General features: G+C 36.3%; 5 protein-coding genes across 6 annotated transcripts; 4 read left to right on the top strand and 1 right to left on the bottom strand.

The window, feature by feature from the left end:
- The first annotated feature begins 526 nt into the window (after positions 1 to 526).
- On the top strand, positions 527 to 3,493 carry LOC18051534 (monothiol glutaredoxin-S7, chloroplastic). Its single transcript, XM_006446783.2, has 3 exons — positions 527 to 834; positions 1,190 to 1,459; positions 3,257 to 3,493. The coding sequence occupies exons 1-3, from the start codon at positions 621 to 623 to the stop codon at positions 3,310 to 3,312; spliced, it is 540 nt and encodes a 179-aa protein (XP_006446846.1). The 5' UTR covers positions 527 to 620; the 3' UTR covers positions 3,313 to 3,493.
- Positions 3,494 to 3,595: 102 nt separating this feature from the next.
- On the top strand, positions 3,596 to 4,811 carry LOC18051533 (non-specific lipid-transfer protein 1). The gene is made up of 2 exons (XM_006446782.2): positions 3,596 to 4,481; positions 4,602 to 4,811. The coding sequence occupies exons 1-2, from the start codon at positions 4,144 to 4,146 to the stop codon at positions 4,609 to 4,611; spliced, it is 348 nt and encodes a 115-aa protein (XP_006446845.1). The 5' UTR covers positions 3,596 to 4,143; the 3' UTR covers positions 4,612 to 4,811.
- Positions 4,812 to 5,109: 298 nt separating this feature from the next.
- Positions 5,110 to 9,307, top strand: LOC18051579 (protein NPG1). 2 transcript variants are annotated; one of them, XM_024192120.1, is made up of 6 exons: positions 5,110 to 5,540; positions 5,692 to 5,944; positions 6,051 to 7,225; positions 7,970 to 8,117; positions 8,457 to 8,796; positions 8,889 to 9,307. In XM_024192120.1, the coding sequence occupies exons 1-5, from the start codon at positions 5,376 to 5,378 to the stop codon at positions 8,774 to 8,776; spliced, it is 2,061 nt and encodes a 686-aa protein (XP_024047888.1). In that variant the 5' UTR covers positions 5,110 to 5,375; the 3' UTR covers positions 8,777 to 8,796; positions 8,889 to 9,307. The 2 variants fall into 2 exon arrangements, with proteins under 2 accessions (XP_024047888.1, XP_006446844.1); XM_006446781.2 differs by having other exon boundaries at positions 6,015 to 7,225.
- Positions 9,308 to 9,909: 602 nt separating this feature from the next.
- Positions 9,910 to 14,726, top strand: LOC18051578 (pentatricopeptide repeat-containing protein At3g59040). Its single transcript, XM_006446780.2, has 7 exons — positions 9,910 to 10,053; positions 10,261 to 10,573; positions 10,664 to 10,954; positions 11,483 to 11,731; positions 12,550 to 12,674; positions 13,395 to 13,493; positions 13,824 to 14,726. The coding sequence occupies exons 1-7, from the start codon at positions 9,998 to 10,000 to the stop codon at positions 14,482 to 14,484; spliced, it is 1,794 nt and encodes a 597-aa protein (XP_006446843.1). The 5' UTR covers positions 9,910 to 9,997; the 3' UTR covers positions 14,485 to 14,726.
- A 266-nt stretch (positions 14,727 to 14,992) lies between these two features.
- Positions 14,993 to 16,499, bottom strand: LOC18051577 (protein DETOXIFICATION 41). Its single transcript, XM_024190749.1, has 6 exons — positions 16,447 to 16,499; positions 15,857 to 15,913; positions 15,531 to 15,769; positions 15,364 to 15,449; positions 15,137 to 15,223; positions 14,993 to 15,064 (listed from the first exon to the last, which is right to left on the bottom strand). Exons 1-6 carry the CDS (start codon positions 16,497 to 16,499, stop codon positions 14,993 to 14,995), a joined length of 594 nt encoding a protein of 197 aa, XP_024046517.1.
- Positions 16,500 to 19,104: the final 2,605 nt, after the last annotated feature.

Below are 19,104 nucleotides of genomic sequence, written 5' to 3'. Positions count from 1 at the left end.
TTAAGTGTATTTTATTTTTTCTACCTATTAAATTAAATTTTCACTTTACGACATAAATTAAAAAGAAAAAATTTTCTTTGGGGGTATTACAGGGTCTTAGGTTCCCTGATAATAACAAACAGTAATTGGTGGTGACCATAGATATTATTTTTATATTTAATCATTAATAAAATACTATAACAAAATTTTAAATTATAAATATTTAATATTAGCCTAAATGTAGTATATTAATACCTTTTTACTCATGGTCCGTATATGTTTAAGGGATATAAAGTTAGTTTTGACATTATGGTACTTTTTATTTCAGAGAGATCAAAAGTGTTATTATGTTAATTGAGAGGGTGGTTGGATGTTATTTTCGTTTTTACAAAAAATAAGCAAAGTAAAATTGAATAACCACAAACAAACTCTCTTGATTCTTGAACATATTTTAATTAAAAATTGTTAAATGTTTTAAAAAAATTAAAAAATATATATCAATAACGAAATATTATTTAAGATTAAAAATAAAAATAAATAAAAGCAGCAAAACAAACAAGAAGGAAACAAAGTACACCTGGTCAGCATTAACAGGAACACAAAGAAGGAAAGATTAGGAGCTGCTCGTAGTTGGGGCTGTTATGGCTCTTCTTCATTCGTCGATGACTGCAACGCCACGCGCCTTCACCTGTAAATCAGTATCGGTGGGCAAAGTTGCATCCTTTCCACCTCCGCTTGTGAATTTCGCATCTCCGTCATCTTACTCTCCGCGCTCCTTGACCGGCGTCACAAATAATCTCCGCCTGTTGGGGGTTAAGTCTAACAAAGCCACGACCTTTCGCTGCTTGGCTTCTGGTACCCTTCACTTCCAGTTTTTGCCTAAAATTTCCCCTAATTTAGCTCGGAAATTTAACTTGGCTTATCAAATTGAATTTGATTAGACAGTCAATTGTGTTCTACTTTGACCTGACAAAATGGGGTTTTTGTGATTGTAAGATTAATTCAACTGAGTTGAGGTTTATCATATGTAGGCTTTGAGTTTGTAAATTGTTAAGTTACTGAAAGGATTTCTTTTTTTTTAAAATTTATTTTTACGTATGAAAATAGTTAATTATAATATAATTTGTATTGATTAGTTTTCTCTTTACTGTTCTTTTGCTGAAACTTACATCAGAATGATGATATCTGTTTTTGTTCCTTTGTGTTACAGCTTTGACACCTGAGCTCAAGTCAACATTGGATAAAGTTGTTACAGGAAACAAAGTGGTTCTGTTTATGAAGGGCACGAAGGATTTCCCACAATGCGGATTCTCACACACTGTGGTGCAGATATTGAAGTCCTTGAATGCACCATTTGAAACGGTAAACATTCTAGAAAATGAAATGTTACGACAAGGGTTGAAGGAGTATTCTAGTTGGCCAACCTTTCCTCAACTTTACATTGAAGGAGAGTTTTTTGGTGGCTGTGACATCACAGTTGGTAAGCTAATGGATTTCTTGAATCTTTTAAACTTCAGCAGCACTATTTGGCTAGTTGTTTGTGATCTTTATGCTTTTTGTTCTGCTATCTAGTTCATGTCTATGAAGCGTGGTTGCTAAACGCATTAGACTGTCGGATATTTTAATCTTTCCTAACTCAGCGTGCTGATCATTTAAACCTTGTATTGTTTGTTAAATTTTTTTCAATTGATGCACTGGAACCTTTTGATAAGGAAGTCCAATATTGGAAGATATCAGAATTTATATTTCAAATAAGCATTTTACTTACTGGAACCTGTAGTTGTGTTTGCATACAAAAGATGTGAATGCCTGTGGACAATGCATTGAAAGGATATGATTGCATATGTTTCTCAAAATATGAAAGTTGATGGTTCATGCCCGTGATTTGGCCCTTGCCATGTAGTCAATGCTGTATTACAAGTTGTGATCCCTGATGAGTCCTTGGTCTGGTTCTTAAAATTAGGGATGCAAAAATAGCTAAAATCCTTGCCACATATATTTCATAGTTCAGACTCTTTTATATCAGAAAGATTATAGGTATAGACATCATAAACTTAATTGCAGAGTACTTGCACTCCGCATCTATCACTGACACGATTTCTAACATTTTATTGTTAACAACAAATATGATGTTCGCTTATGTGTATGTCTTGTAAATATATTTTAGAAAACTTAAATGAGAAGATGAATCAAATTTTAGTACAGTTTACACAAATTAGTGGCCTTATAATTATGGGGAATTGATTTGTGTATGATGCATTAGTGAATTCATAGCCACTTTTCCCTGCAGAGAGTATGAATTCAGATTTGATGATTCATTTGAACATACTGATTTGGGGAAAGAAAACCGGACATTGTTTTCTTGTCTCCATGTGTGATGTTTGCAAGAAAATTCATAATGCTAGTTTACATATTACTTGGTTGTAAGTCAAGTACTCTTGCCTTTATATGGACATTATTATATCTAGAATTAGGAATTTGGTGTATCCGGAGAGAATTTTACTTTAATATTTCTCTTTTCTAATTGTTTCACCAACTTCAATCAACTATTATACTTTTCGCATAAAGCATTTGAAAAAGAAAGAAAGAAAATTGGTAATCTGCGGCACCATTAACTCGGTTTTTCACTAATTTTAATATGTTAATGCATGCCTTCATTAGTTCAACCAAGGAACTCAATTAAAATATTCAATGGATGTCACTTTGTGGACTGGAAAAGGAACATCACTCGGTTTGTGAGTAGTAAAATAACTGCCTTACACCATTGAATGTAGAAATAAGTACAAATCTCTAAGAATATTTGAAATTTTATTAAATATCACAATGAATGAAAATTAAGAAAATTAGTTTCCTGTGTCACTGCAGCAGGTTTAGATTCAGTGTACGATTCATGTGCATAAATACACTGGAGCGAAATACACAACTTGGTCTTGGCTCTCAAGTTTTAGGAATGAGAATGGATTATTACTTTGTAGATAAATCAGCTGAGTTTTGATTTAGGAATTTACTTCTTGCAATAAGAATAGTTTCCTCTTTAAGTTTGTATTTTTTTATGTGGTCGTATTACCTTGCAGTTACTAGCTTGAATCTTAAAATCTTTTGACGCTTTGTTTACTGACTTCAAATGTAATTCTAAAATCAATTTATTGTTTTGCTTCGTTATGTCTTGTGGCAGTTTGCAACATCTTCAGGATAATAAGCCCACAGTATTCAAGTAGGCATATTATTCAGAATTGTCAACTGTTCTGATTGCTTTTTTTTATTTTTTAATTTGCAGAGGCCTATAAGAGTGGGGAATTGCAAGAACTTTTGGAGAAGGCACTGTGCACCTGAGACTCTTTTAGTTGGAAGAGGGCTATTATACTTGTGTACTTGCTTAGTGGTGATTAGAAAAAATCAACTGTTGTTTCTTGCTTGGTTCTGATTAAAAAAAAAAAAAAATTGTATAAATGAACACAAACCCAAGTTTATTATTACCTAATAGCAGCTACGATATTGATTATTGAATGAAAAATCATTTGTCAAGTTGCTTTATTGAGTTTGAGATAAGTAGATAAATGAAATGTTTGTTGTTTAACTTCGACTTGTTACACTTAACCTAATGTCTGAGAGACGAAAATGTAACTTTCATAAATGATCTGTGTAGTTTAATTATCTTTAGATGTGAGTTTATCGGAGTTATAAGATGAAGACTGCACGGATGTACGATTGATAAATATAGTCGTGGTCACATCATTCAACATACTGAAATTAAAGAGAGAAATCAAACCGGATGCTGAAATGGTAAAAGATTTACAGGTTAGCTGATCTTGCGGGCGGTGTCTTATGGAACATGGATTGTGTGGTCAGAGCAAGTAAAATTTCGCAAAACACGTACAGTTTCTTCACTTTCTGAAGTTGTAACGCCAGTCTCAGTCACGCATCTGTTCCGCTGGAGTACTGCTATGAACGAGCAAGGATCTGTTTGTGCAACGGCTGTGTGCTGCTTTTCTGATAGCTAAACGACATTTGGAGCTGCAGCCGGAACAAGAAGCCAAAAGCTTTTGTAACAGCAGCTCCCACAATGCGCTATAAATACCCACAAAACCTCCCTAGAGAAACCGTAACTGAAGGCAACACAAAAACACCAAACACCTTCAAAATCCTCCAGCATTATTAGAAAACATGAAAGCCGGTGTGGTTCTTGCTGTGATGTTACTGGCAGCGATCGTCATGGTGGAGCGAGGCCAGGCCGCTATAACCTGCGGCCAAGTCGACTCCTTTCTAGCTCCTTGCTTGGCATATCTGACCGGGGAAGGCAAGCCATCTCGGGCATGCTGCACTGGTGTCGAGTATCTGAAAGACAACACTCCAACAACTGCAGACAGGCAAGCTGCTTGTAAATGCATCAAAGATGCGGCAACTCGCTATCGCGGCATCAAGCTGGACAAAGCTCGTCAACTCCCCAAAGAATGTGGCGTCGACATCGGCGTTCCCATCACCCCCGATATCGACTGTAGCAAGTGAGCTTTAATTTGCTTCTCCACTACATTTCAGTATTCATTATCTTACTCCATATATAATTGATATTTTTAATCTGCATTCTTATCAATAGAAAATTCAATTCGGCTTTGTTTTGGCAGAATTTCTTAGAACCCCCCACGGAGGCTTTGAGCTTGTGCGTTGAATAAACATCTCTGCCAGCTGGAGAAAACACAGCACAATTAATATACATGATCTAATTAAGCTTGTTAATTTATGCTGCTTGTTATGGTTCTTGCTGAAGAACTTTTGTATCGGGATACTTTTAGTGCATGGTGTTTTAGCACATAATTAGCGTTAATAAAACGAGAGTTATTACCTCTACCTAACATTAATCATATTAAAAAAAAAAAAAAAAAAACTGTCATCAATTTTCAGTAGCACATTACCAGTATTGATATACAGTCATGACATCTACGTGATAATAAATATTAATTAGATATAATAGCATATGATATTAAACTTAAATTAATAAATGCTGTCACCTTGGACCACAGAGACAGATCCGAATACTACGTGAACGTGAAACCCAATTCAATGCAGCATTGATATGCGATTTTTATTTCTTAAAAAGGAGATATAATAAAAAAAAACAGACCAAATATAAAACTGTAAAAAACGAAACCAGAAGCCTTGTTTACATATTCCCTTTCAGAATTCTACGTTGAAGGCAATTAAATGCATATAATAATCACATTTTCAGATCTGCATTACTCTAATCTTCACACCGTCGTCGACGTTTCAACCTGAATTCAACGGCCAAAAGCTCTGATTGATTTGATTGGTTGCTGTAAAGAATTGTTTTGAAACGCCTTCGTTTTCGGCAAACAGAGCGATGAAAATTGGATTGTAACAGATATATATAAGTATAATAAATGGCTGATTCGGGGGAGTACGAAGGAGACGACGGCGGGAGCGTGAGAGAACTCTGCGTGAATGGCGCGTGCATGAAAGCAGCTGAAGTCGAGGCCAAACTCGACGAAGGCAACATTCAAGAGGCCGAATCATCGTTGCGCGAAGGCTTGTCCCTCAATTTCGAGGTTCGTTTATTTTTAATTCAATTAAAAAAAATTAAAGAAGATTAATTTTTTACATTTAATTACACGACACATTTTATTTCAAATGTACGGTAAAATAAAGATCTCTTTAGGCTGTATGATTTATCGTTTGTGGAATATTATTATTTAAAAGGAAGCAAGAGCTCTGCTTGGAAGATTGGAGTATCAAAGAGGAAATGTAGAAGGAGCGCTTCGTGTGTTTGATGGCATTGATCTTCATGCGGCAATACAGCGGCTGCAACCTTCGTTTTCTGAAAAATCGGCTTCTAAAAAGTGTCGTTCACGCAGTGATTCTCACGTTTCAGTCTCCCAGCACGCTGCTAGCCTCGTGCTTGAGGCTATTTACTTGAAGGCTAAGTCCCTGCAGAAGCTCGGAAGATTAACAGGTAACTTAATTTAGTTTCTCAATATTTCCTTGTTGTTTACACTGTTCTCATTTTGGGAATTTGCTTGCAGAGGCCGCTAATGAATGTAAAAGTGTGCTTGACGCAGTGGAGAGGATATTCCAGCAGGGGATACCTGATGCACAAGTGGATAATAGATTGCAAGAAACAGTTAGCCGTGCGGTGGAGCTACTTCCGGAGCTCTGGAAGCAGGTGGGTTGTGATCATGATGCGCTTGCTGCTTACAGACGTGCTGTGCTTAGTCAATGGAACCTTGATAATGAATGCTGTGCGAGGATTCAAAAACGATTTGCTGTGTTTTTGTTGCATAGTGGGGTGGAGGCTGGTCCACCCAGTTTGGGTTCTCAGGTTGAGGGTTCCTATGCGCCTAAAAATAATCTGGAAGAGGCCATTTTACTTTTGTTGATTCTGATGAAGAAATACCACCTTGGTAAGATCAAATGGGATCCGGCTGTGATGGAGCACCTAACTTATGCACTCTCTTTGTGCAGCCAAACTTCTATTTTAGCTAAGCAACTTGAGGAGATTATGCCTGGAGTGTTTCTTCGCTCTGACCGTTGGAATGCATTAGCTCTTTGCTACAGTGCAATAGGACAAAATGATGCTGCCTTGAATCTGTTGAGGAAGTCACTACATAAACATGAACGACCTCACGACCTCATGGCACTGCTGTTAGCTGCCAAGATCTGCAGTGAGGATTGTCATCTTGCTGCTGAAGGGATACAATATGCAAGGACTGCTCTCAGTAATGCTCAGGGGAAGGATGAGCACTTGAAGGGTGTAGGTCTACGCATGTTGGGTCTTTGTTTGGGAAGACATGCCAAAGTTTCTTCCTCCGACTATGAAAGGTCGCGTCTGCAATCTGAAGCATTAAAGTCTTTGGATGGAGCAAGTACTTTTGAAAATAACAATGCAGATCTATTTTTCGATTTAGGTGTTCACTACGCAGAGCAAAGGAATTTAAGCACTGCTTTGCGTTATGCAAAGCAGTACATTGATGCGACGGGTGGCTCTGTATTAAAAGGCTGGAAATTGCTTGCTCTAGTTTTGTCTGCTCAACAGCGGTTCTCAGAGGCTGAGGTGGTCACTGATGCTGCTTTAGATGAGACCACAAAGTGGGAGCAAGGACCTATTCTTAGGCTGAAAGCAAAGCTGAAGATCGCACAGGCACTCCCTATGGATGCTATTGAAACTTATCGTTACCTCCTGGCGTTGGTTCAGGCCCAAAGGAAATCTTTCGGTCCTCTGAGATGTCTTTCACAGGTTAGATTCTCCCCATCATTTTACATGATTTTCTTTATCTTAAAGAGATTAATGTCCTTTTAGTTCGCATTTATATTTAAATTGCAAGTATATGCTGTATGTTTTGTATTATTAACATAAATGGTGCATATATTGTATCATTTCATGATCTTGGAATGCTGCAGGAGTGAGTATCCTGAAGCAATTTTTAGTGCTTCTAAGTAGTGCAACACAATGGTAATTGGAGCTTGTAAAGTTTTATGAATATGATTATCTATGATTATCTAGCTATAAGCCCACAATTAGAGATATTACAAGAATATAAGCCTACAATTAGAGATATTACAAGAATATGATGTCTTCGGTTTTGATTGAATTACGCGATCCAGCTGTTTCAACTATTTACGTTTCAAGTTAAAAATGAATTTGCTACTACACGATCACCCTACAAGATCTAGGAAGAATTATTGGTGCTGGTGGAAATGGCTGAGTTGGTTTGGTTGCTCCTTTTGAATTTGCGAGTTAACTTATCTATAGTATGTGAGAAAAAAATGACAAAAAGCTCTACAACATTGCAGTGATCTAGTAGCAATTTAAAATGTGTAGTTCCTGAGTTCTATTTCAAGTTGTACTAGCCATTCTCTTCCTTTCTCTCTTTTAGTTTATTTCAATTTCCATATGCCGTAATCATCAGTTTTCAATTTCTTTTTCTTCTGAGGACAGTTGCTTCCAAATTCATTATTAACCTTTTGTAGCTTATGATAGATCGAGGATGATAAAGTCAATGAATTTCAAGTTTGGCATGGTCTCGCAAATTTATATTCAGGCCTTTCACATTGGAAGGATGTTGCAATATGTATGGGAAAAGCCAGAGAGTTGAAAGCCTACTCTGCTGAAATGCTGCACACAGAAGGCAAGAACTGGAACTTTATTTTAACATATGAATATCAAATCTGAACCTTCATTTTCTACATGCTTGGAAAGTGACTTCAATAGCACGGTTCTTGAAAACATTTTCTTTTTTTTTTGGATCTTCCTGTCAACTGATAAAAATGTCTCCAAATTTTTTACTGCCATCTGCTTGAAAAGAGGACAATGGCAGTAACTCAACGTATTTCACTCTGCTTCCACGCAGTTTCAATGAATTAGAGGATTTGTATGTTTATGTAATGTCAACTGGTGGGTACACAATTTTGCATAGATAATGTCAATTTAATATAAAACTTGTCATCTTCTTGTTTAATTCTCCCAGGTGTTATGCATGAAGGATGTGGGCAAACACATGAAGCTCTGCGTGCTTATATCAATGCTCTTTTAATCGAACCATCTTATGTGCCCTGCAAAGTACTGGTCGGCTCTTTGTTCTCAAAGTTGGGCCCAAAGGCATTGCCTGTTGCAAGAAGCTTACTGTCAGATGCATTAAGGATAGAACCTACCAATCGTAAGGCTTGGTATTACTTGGGGTTGGTTCATAAAGACGATGGACGAATAGCTGATGCCGCAGACTGCTTCCAGGCAGCCTCCATGCTTGAAGAATCTGATCCAATTGAAAGCTTCAGTTCTATTGCTTGACTGGCTCCAATATATCAAAGGTTTCGCCTTTTGTTTTACTTTTACCATTTGATAATCTCTTTTCTTTTAAAATCTATGCGTTCATTCTAACTCTCCCTTATCGCTTTTGCAGTCAAATCTTCACCTTTGTGTAACATGTCTTCAATGCACGACTTGAGAAGTCCAGTGCTCAAGGATTGTTTCGTGGATTTGTTCCATTGGTGATTATGGGTATTTTCCCAGTTCATTATTTAAGACACCTCGCCGTAATCAAGGTCTCGGCGAAAATGAGGGACTCAGTCACTGAAGTTGATGTAGGGAAACAAGAACAGAGAAAGAAGAGGTAAATTTTAGTTGCTCAATCCAATTGTAGGATGAATAGTAGTACTAGAGATTTGTAAGCAATGTATGGGTTAATCTGCAATCATTGCCGGCTGTGTAAATTTTTTTTGTTTAAGAAAGCAATTGTTGCTAAATTATAGTAACATATTCTTTTCCCCCTCTTTGTTAGTTTTTTAATTTTTTTTTTTCCCTCATTTGTGCTATTTATTCAATTATTTTTTCAGTCATGTTGGTAACAGATGGAACTGTAAACAGAAGATCTTATTGATGTGGTTTGTGAGGACGAATCAAAATTTTAAAATGTTAAAAATTTGGAAAATTTCGGGCAACTCGCGTTAAATTATCATTGCGCCTCTCAATCAATCATAAACTCTGGTGCAACGCATAAAATTTCTTATGTAAGTTTTACGCTGTGATTGGCTCAATAAATTACATTTTGCATGAATTCAAATATTCAATAGTGAGTATAATCAACACGTTAAGACAATAAAAACGTTGACCTTTTTATTTTTATATTTTTAGTAGTTAATTATCTAGTTCAATAATAGCGTAAAATTACTAATTTATTATATTTTATTAAATAAATCTCTATTATCAGTTTTTTTTTTTTAAAAAAAAAATTGAGTAGTGGATTCATGATGTAATTTTTGCCCCTCGAGCGTCAATCGTTAACGATCCTTTTTAACATTTTTTTTTTTACAAAAAAAAAAGAGGGAGACCTGAAAACAGTTTCGGACCGTCCGGTTCACCTATGATTTTACAGACCAGTCGGTCCAAACTAATAGGATAAGATAACTTATAGAACCCGAAATATCTCAAAACTGGTTCTGCGATGAAATGAGTAACAGAATAACGAAGCTTAAAAAATTCAAAGCTTAGTTTTAGCATCATAAGAGCTCAATGCCTCAAACTCTGTTCCTCAAGCCATTCATTTCACCTTCTTCAATTAATTTCAGGTTTGTTCTTTTAACTTTTTTCATTTTCTTTTGTAATCTTTTGTGATAAACCCTTACTAAACCCTCCCCAAGGATCATTGAAAACAAAATTAAAGTTCAATTTTTCACTCAAAAGAAGCAAGAAATCGTGTGGGGTTTTATCATTTTTACAATTGATTTTAAAATGCTAGCAAGATAGCGCCTTTACTTTTGCAATTAATGTTTTAGCCAGCAGAATGTACCGGTTAGTCCACTTGATGCCAATTTTAAAGTTCACCGGAGAGTTGGGGTAATTTGCATGGGCATGTTAGCACCGAGAAAGTTTATGCAGAAGAGGAGGAAAGTGGAAGTGTTCAAAGATGCCGCTGATGAAGCTGGGAAGAAGAATTGGAGGAGACTGATGAATCAAATTGAAGAAGTAGGTTCTGCTGTTGCGGTGCTCAGAAGTGAAAGAACCAGAGGCCAGCCTCTTCCAAAAGATCTTGTTTTGGGCACTTTGGTTAGATTAAAGCAGCTAAAGAAGTGGAATGTTGTTAGTGAGGTAATTTAAAATATTTGTCAATCTTAATCTTTAATATTTTCGTGGATGCCTGTAAGAGATAGCATGTTGATTAAGTTCCTTCGTTTCTAGGTACTCGAATGGCTTCGGATTCAGAGTTGGTGGGACTTCAATGAAATGGATTTCTTGATGCTTATTACAGCATATGGAAAGCAGGGGGACTTCAACAAGGCTGAGAAGGTTTTAAGTTTTATGAACAAGAAGGGTTATGCGCCAAGTGTTGTGTCTCATACTGCTCTTATGGAAGCGTATGGAAGAGGAGGCCGATACAAAAATGCTGAGGCTATATTTCGAAGAATGCAGTCATCTGGCCCCCGACCTTCTGCTTTAACATATCAAATTATACTCAAATTATTTGTTGAGGTAATCAGCTCTGTCAAAGTGTTTCTTTTCACCTTTGTTGTATGAAATATCTTAATAAGTAGATTGTGTACAAGAGAAGAAATTTACGTGATGCCTTCTAATAATTTGTAAATAATTGAAATAAATCAAAAAGAGGTCTTGTCCTGGGTTTCCATTACATAGATATAATTAGGTACATAAAGCGTATAATGGGAAGAATTAAGGAACCAAGAAATCTTGGTTTTACTACATCAAGTTGGTTTTGGAATCATAGCTGAGACAGACTTCACATACCTCCAGTGAAAATTGAACCTACAAATTAACCAATTATGTGATGGGTACTCTAATAATTCGGATGTTCGCAAAACCTGAACATGATTTTCTTGTGCCAATTAGCAAATATTACCAAAAGGATATGTTTAAGACCATCGGGAATGATTATTGCCCAAAAGTAAGACTTGCATCCATTTTTCTTCGAATTGACTAGACATTCCGAAATTCATGCCTATAAAACTAAGTTTCCATTGTGCAATATTGGCACTACTGCAGGCTAACAAGTTTAAGGAAGCTGAAGAAGTTTTCATGACACTCTTGGATGAGGAAAAATCACCACTGAAGCCAGACCAGAAAATGTTCCACATGATGATCTATATGTATAAGAAAGCTGGGGGTTATGAAAAGGCTCGTAAACTATTTGCATTGATGGCTGAGCGAGGTGTTCAGCAATCTACAGTCACTTATAATAGTCTTATGTCATTTGAAACTAATTACAAGGAGGTTTCAAAGATCTATGACCAGGTAAAACTTCAAGTTTTATGTGATCTTTTCTTTTCCTTCATATTTTGGGATTGGCTTGAAGTATATATGGTCATTGACAGTCTTCACCAGATGATTAGATCTGGGGCTAAGACCTTACTGGAACTGACCTGACATGTTCTTGATTAGCTGCCATTTGCCACTCTAACCATAGAAAAATTATTAATAATCTTCAAAGACGGGATTTATAGAGTATGTCTTTTTTTTTCCCCCTCTCTCTCCTTGGTTCACCCACCCAGGTGAAAAGTTTAAATTGGTAATAGATAAAATTTTACATTACCTGAAGAAGTTGGCAATGAATGGATTCTGACATGTCTAAATAGACATTAGCTGGCAACATTGTACCATGCTTGTTACATGCGGTCCTTGCAAAAATATGTACGAGATCTTAAGGAGGTAGATAGAAAAGTATACTGACATATCTAAATATGCACAGGCTCACAACATTGTCCATGCATAGTAACTACTAGGTTATGCACTATCTATTCTCTACGCATGTGTGTGCGTGCGCTGACCCGCATACTCGCACACAGCATCGCTGACCCACATACTCTAGTTAGGAGAACTCTTATTACTTTCTGGTCGGCAAGTCTATATATTTCATCAATACCAAAATGACTAAAAGCTTGAGATAAAAATTTATCATACTGCTCATGTCAGACTGTATGTCCATTGCCAAGGGGTATGTGAGTACTTTACTTAATCTTCCCAAATATTTATTCTTACCCTCTCTTTCTACTTTTTTGGGTTTAATAACTTAGTAGATATTTATCTGATCTTTAATGATCACCCCCTTTCAGATGCAAAGAGCTGGTCTTCAACCTGATGTGGTGAGCTATGCCTTACTCATTAATGCTTATGGGAAAGCTAGAAGGGAGGAAGAAGCTCTAGCTGTTTTTGAAGAAATGCTGGACGCTGGTGTCAGGTATGCAGGAACTGAAATTATTGCTATTGTGATAGGGGGAACCCATGGAGTCAAGCAAGGCAACTGTACTTGAAGAAAACTAGATTGGTCAGAGGGGATTCTTCAAACACAAAAGCACACAGATGTTAAACCAAAAAAGTATTTCTTGGCAACAAAACCCTCAATTGGAGATGAGAAGCACATGATGTATAAAAAGTTTTAGCCAAAAAGAGTGCTGGCATGACAAACGGGATATCTGATGCAGAAAGAAAAATCTATACATTAAAACAAAAGAAGCTACCGCTCAAAATATAATCAAGCTTTCTAGCTGTATATGTTTGTTTTATTTTCTCTGAAACCTAGTCAAGTTAATCTCTAAAAGTTTTTGTGATTTAGTCATTTGTCTCCTAGATGCCCCCACACTACTTGTGCATTGGACAGAGAGTATCTAGTTGGTGGGAGGCCTACCAAAACGCATCTTATTGCTATTGTACTATGTACTTCACTCTTAACCAACCATGGCTCCATTACAAACTTCACCTAATATTCGCAGCCTTCTCTGAAGTCATCATGCCTTAGATGGGTAGTACAGTACTTTTGATTTCCTGGGTCTGTGATTTAAAGTTTGACCTCCTACCATACCACAAAAATCTAACTACTTATATATTCTTTTCATTAAATTTGCCTCCGTACTTTCGCCATTGGAAGCTCAAATATTGTTTCATTTTGTCTCTTTGTCAGACCAACCCACAAAGCTTATAACATTTTGCTTGATGCATTTGCAATTTCTGGAATGGTGGATCAGGCTCGGACTGTGTTCAAGTGCATGAGAAGGGACAGGTAAAATATCTTAAAATTCACAGCAAGTTGAGGCTTATTATTTTTATTTCATTTACTCAATAACCTTCAGTCATGGACTCTTTTAGGGAAAGATCCTCATGAACTACTAAGATCATTAAAACGAACTATTGTACCCATAAAATTTTGAACTAATTACCATCTAATCAGTAAGATTCTTCAACTTTTTTTCTCTTGTTCAATTGACTAACTTTTGCCATTAAGGAGGGTGGAGTTCAAAGTTAGACTTTTATCTTGTTCTTTGCAGTTGATTATTCCGATAATGGATCAAGTCCCAACACAGTGCAATCTTTCCTTTTATATTTTCTGCAGATGCTCTCCAGATATTTGCTCATATACAACTATGTTATCAGCTTATGTGAATGCATCTGACATGGAGGGTGCTGAAAAGTTCTTCAGGAGATTGAAACAAGATGGATTTGTACCCAATGTGATAACCTATGGAACATTGATTAAAGGGTATGCTAAGGTAAATAATCTTGAAAAAATGATGGAGATATATGACAAAATGCGAGTGAATGGTATCAAACCCAATCAAACAATCTTCACGACAATTATGGATGCATATGGGAAGAACAAGGATTTCGATAGCGCTGTTGTTTGGTATAAGGAAATGGAATCTTGTGGTTTCCCTCCTGACCAGAAGGCAAAGAATATTCTCTTGTCTTTAGCCAAAACTGCAGATGAGCGAAATGAAGCTAATGAACTTTTAGGAAATTTCAATCACCCGAACAATGAGCCAGGGATTAATGGATTATCTATGTCTGTTGATGAGGAAGATGATGACGATGACGATGACAATGATGAGGACGGTGATGATAATATCTACCGTGATGGTGATGGTGATGACAATGAAGATGATGCAGAAGAGACCATTGCTTGTTCTGGAAAGGAAGATGAACTGATATTTTTTAATGGTGATCATCAGCGAAGTCAAGAAGGGCTACATACTCTACAAACAGTTGACTTGTGAGTTCGGGTGTTTCATTTTCTGCAATACAGTTAGGATACTTCACGTCGAAAAGTTGGTTCAATTAGATTAGTCAGTCTTTTCATGTAAATGTGTACTCATTTAAGGGGAAAATTTCATGTAAAATCAATCAATTTTGAATTGTATGTGTAGATCATCATATGGATGAACCCATCAACTTTACTTTCTGAAGCTTTGATAAAGTTTTTCTTAACAATATCAGAATGTGAAATGGTTCTTAAACATGATTGGACTTCTTTATAGGTCGTTTTGTTCAATGCAGGATGTCCGGTGAAACCATGTTGATGACGAGAGCGCTCCTATTTAGTTTCTCAACTCCAATTTTCGGTTCATTTGAGATTCTGAAATTGGCTAGGAGCCTGCAACTGATGTAAGAACAATGGAAAGGGAAAAAATTGTTATTTGGCCCCCACTTTTATTGTACAAAGTTCACATTTATACGTAAAAGGAGGGGCTCTGATAACATACCATGTGGAGCTGATTAGCACAGTTATGTTACAGCCATCAAGTCTATTGTCTCCTCACTGGAAGACTTCTTTAAGCGGTCGGCGGCTTTTTCAACCTACAAATGCAGTAACAATTGTGATAAATTGCTGATAATTACGTAACATAATTCATAAAACCAAGATGTTACCTCAGCATTCCAATTTGTTCTGGCAGTGAGAATAATTAGAGTTATTGTTTGTAAGACAACCCCAGTAATCATTCCCCACCAAATTCCCTAAAAATTAGATCAATAAGCATCCAGTTTCATGATCAATGACCAATAATTTAAATCCAATTCACATAAAAAAAAAATGTAACAAGAAATGAAGGTCTTCAACTTACTACTACTCCTATGTTTGTTTTGAAGCAAAGTACATATGCAATTGGGAGACCAATTATATAGTAACAGGCTAAATTAACATAAGCAACTATAGCTTGCCATCCACTCCCAATAGCCACACCTGCAAATTAGACAAGGAAGAAAAAGCTTAAACCAATGGCAAGATGAGGCGCAATGCCATCATCATTTTATATTACATTACCTGAAAATATAGGTTGAATGCCATTGAGGAAAACAGAGATGGCAAGCAGAGGTGTCAAATCGGAGGCAGCTTGGACAACCTCAGAATCACTTGTGAAGAGTTTACTTAAATCAGCTCGGAAGATCAAAACAATTGCACTGAAGACTGCACTGATGAAGATGCTATTCGCATTCACTACAAATACTGAAAATTTTGCAACTCTTGGATGAGCTGCTCCTAGTTCATTACTCACCCGAACACTGCAATCAGATTGAAAAAAATAATAACATCACGCTTTTAGATGGAAACCAAACTACTGGAATATCTATATTTGCAGCATAACCAACCTGGCTGCTGCAGATAAGCCCAACTTAGCATTTATGTCCCAGTTGAGGTAATTCATGCTGAAATTAATGAAGCACCACTATGAAAGTATCAAAAGTTTGCTATCTCTAAAATGTAAGTTGAAGAAGAATAAGGGATGGATGAAGATACCAAATGGTGATGGCGTCTAGTGAGATTGTCGGATTAGGAAGGAGTCCTGATACAAGTGCCAGTCCTTGATTGTACCAAATCTCCAAAAAATCAATGAACAAATAAATTAATATGTAAGATCAATCATCAAGAAAATGGCACAGCAACTCCCATGACACTGCTTAAAACCTTATGGAATGGTATATGAGGTTTATATAAGAAAAATGTTTAAAAAATGGTGGTAGTAACTTGAGTCGACTATTGATTGAAAGTGCGGTAAAGTGCACTACCAACTGAATCAATGTCAGTAGCATCTGATGAGTTTGATAGTCGTGACAATGCACATCACAACACTGTAATTGCAAATCACAACACTGTAATTTGACGCCAATGAGAAGTTTCTGCTACCCTTTGGATGGCATTTGCACCATCAATGTTTCATTTTTGTTGACGAAATTAGTACCATTGTGTTGAAGAAGTGAACCGCAAATCTGAAGTTGTAGTTGGATACGACATGTCAGTTTAGATATTCTGAACTGGATGATATGTCGGTTTTGTGACACTGGTGAGGCGTATGACGAGCCTGGTGGATCAGCCGAATAAGTAAGTTGAGCACGTGATATTGCACATGCTTTACTTATCCTAAAACGACTGAAGAAGGCTGCGTTTTGAGTGAAGCTTTTACACGTGTGCTGAAACCAGTTTAAAAGGCTGTTAATGCTGTTAAGATCAGCGGAAAATTTCTGGGTTTTGTTAGCAACAAACCCAGGTCTGATGAGCTGGTTTCTGGGGGTGGTTGCTAGGGCAATTCAGGCGTGTACATAAGCTGTCCTTGCTTCATTATTGAGTCGATTAAGAGGGTGATAGCTTCTTAAATATCTTGTATCTTGTAAACACCGAATTAGTAAAGATTTTTTCCTCTCTTTCACAGTGGATGTAGGTCACTTAGTGGCTGAACCACTTAACTCATTGGTGTTGATTGTTCCTCTGTTTTTACTTTCCTTGATATTTTGTGGTTCTTGCTAAGGTTGTTCTACGTAGCATTGGTTGATCTTGATTTGTTCTTTGATTAAAGCTAAAGTCGAGTGGGTCTTGGGGGATTGAGATTGGTTTATTTGCAGGTCTTGATCCAACACATTGCATAGATCATGAGATGATGAGTCTGACAATACTAAATTTGTTACCATACAACCATTTTCACCATCATTGTTGTCGGAAGACTGCTGCCAGCGATTAGACAGTGCCACTGTTGAATTTTTTATAAATTTTTAAAATTAAAATATTTATTTTATAATTTTGTTGTAAGGGTATATTTCAGAATAAATGTTTTTATTGAAGATTTTTTCGTATTTTTTTTAACCCAAAAATCGAGTAAATGAGTTAAATGTTGGATATCCATTAGATGTTGGATATCCATCTAAAATTGTATTACCAAATAGAATTCGGTTTTATTGTCTTCAAATGATCAAAAAAGCTTCCAAAGCTACCCCAACAAGGCATTTAATAAAACGATAGGCCGCATGAACAACATTGTAAATCATGGCAAACACGACTGGACCTAGCATAGGCTCAGGAGGCCATTTGATTTTAAAATTTATTTGAACATATTATATTTCGTCTATTTAAAAATTTAAAGCTCCTTCTAGACTTACAAATATGTCGTATGTTTGACCTATTTCTTAGTTTGTTATATGTGTTATGAACTTGAAATGAATTGATTGATTTAATTGTCCATCTCATAGTTTTAAATTTCAAAATATTAAGTCAAAATTCACTAGTTTTAAGTTTCATAATTAGCCAATTGATAGTGTGTATGGGAAGTTTCTCTTTCTCTTTTGGGTTTTCTCCGAAAAAAAAAAGATAAAAGTTAACATAGAATCGTCCTGACTCAGTGAGTCACTCCTAAGTGGTATTTTTCTTTTATTTTCTTTGTTTGTTGGCCTCAAAGTTTATTAAGATGGATAGGAAGAATTGATTAAAAGGTTTAAAGCTATACGATTAAGTAAAGAAGAGGAAGGGAGAGTCTATTTTAAAAGCAAAATGAAAGAGAAGGGAGCAAAGATTGTGGCTGAATGTTTGATGGGGAAGATAATTCATAATAGGAAAGTTCATGTAAAAGGTTTGAGGATAGCAATAAAAGTAGTGTGGAGAACAATAGACTTATTACAGATAATATAATTATTAGCTATGAATGCCTCCATAAGATTAGGCACTGTAAAAGAAAAAATGGGCAAGTAGCTTTAAAATTAGACATCAGCAAGGCTTATGATAGGATTGAATGGGCTTTCCTAAAATAAACAATGTTAAAGCTTGGTTTTTCCAGCAGATGGGCAGCTTTGATTATGAATTGTGTAACTACTTCATCTTTTTCTATGATTATTAATGGAACCCCTAAGAGATTAATTCACCCTCAATGAGGCCTTCGACAAGGTTTCCATCTCTCCTCATACTTGTCCATTATGTGAGCAGAAGTATTTTCAAGCTTACTTATGCAGGCTAAAAAGACAGCAACTAATTCAAGGGCCAAAGTTTGGGAGAAACCTTACAACTTCACATCTTCTCTTCATTGATGATAGCTTCATTTTCACTAGTGCTTCTACTGAAGATTATAAGAACTTAAAAGCTATTTTTGACAGCTAATCCTCGACTTCAGAACAGATATTCAACTATAAAAAGTCTTTAATGTTCTTTAGTGGCAAAATCTTAGAGGGGCAAGTAGCAACAATCAAGAGTTTATTCCAAGTTAATGTGGTGTCCAAATATGCGAAATATTTAGGATTACCATTTATAATTAGAAGGAAGAGAACGGGTTTCTTTAATGATATAAAGCTGAGGGTGCTAAGTAAAATCTTAGCACAAGCCATTCCAGCTTACGCGATAAGTGTTTTCAAGCTTTCGAAGAGTTTGTGTGATGATATCCAGAAAGTCATAGTAAGATTCTGGTGGGGATCAAAAGAAGACAAAAATGGAATACATTAGGCTAGGTGGAAGAGACTGAACCATGCCAAAAGTAGAGGTGGCTTGGGATTCAAAGACTTTTCCATCTTCAACCATGCATTGGTGGCAAAGCAAAACTGGAGATTGCTGAAAAATCCAGAGTCCCTGGTAGCTAGAGTTTTGC

This window comes from Citrus clementina, unplaced genomic scaffold (assembly GCF_000493195.1).
Source record: "Citrus clementina cultivar Clemenules unplaced genomic scaffold, Citrus_clementina_v1.0 scaffold_2, whole genome shotgun sequence".
Classification (NCBI taxonomy): Eukaryota; Viridiplantae; Streptophyta; class Magnoliopsida; order Sapindales; family Rutaceae; genus Citrus; species Citrus x clementina.
The sequence above is the reverse complement of the archived record's forward strand: the minus strand, read 5'-3'. Positions and strand labels throughout refer to the sequence as shown.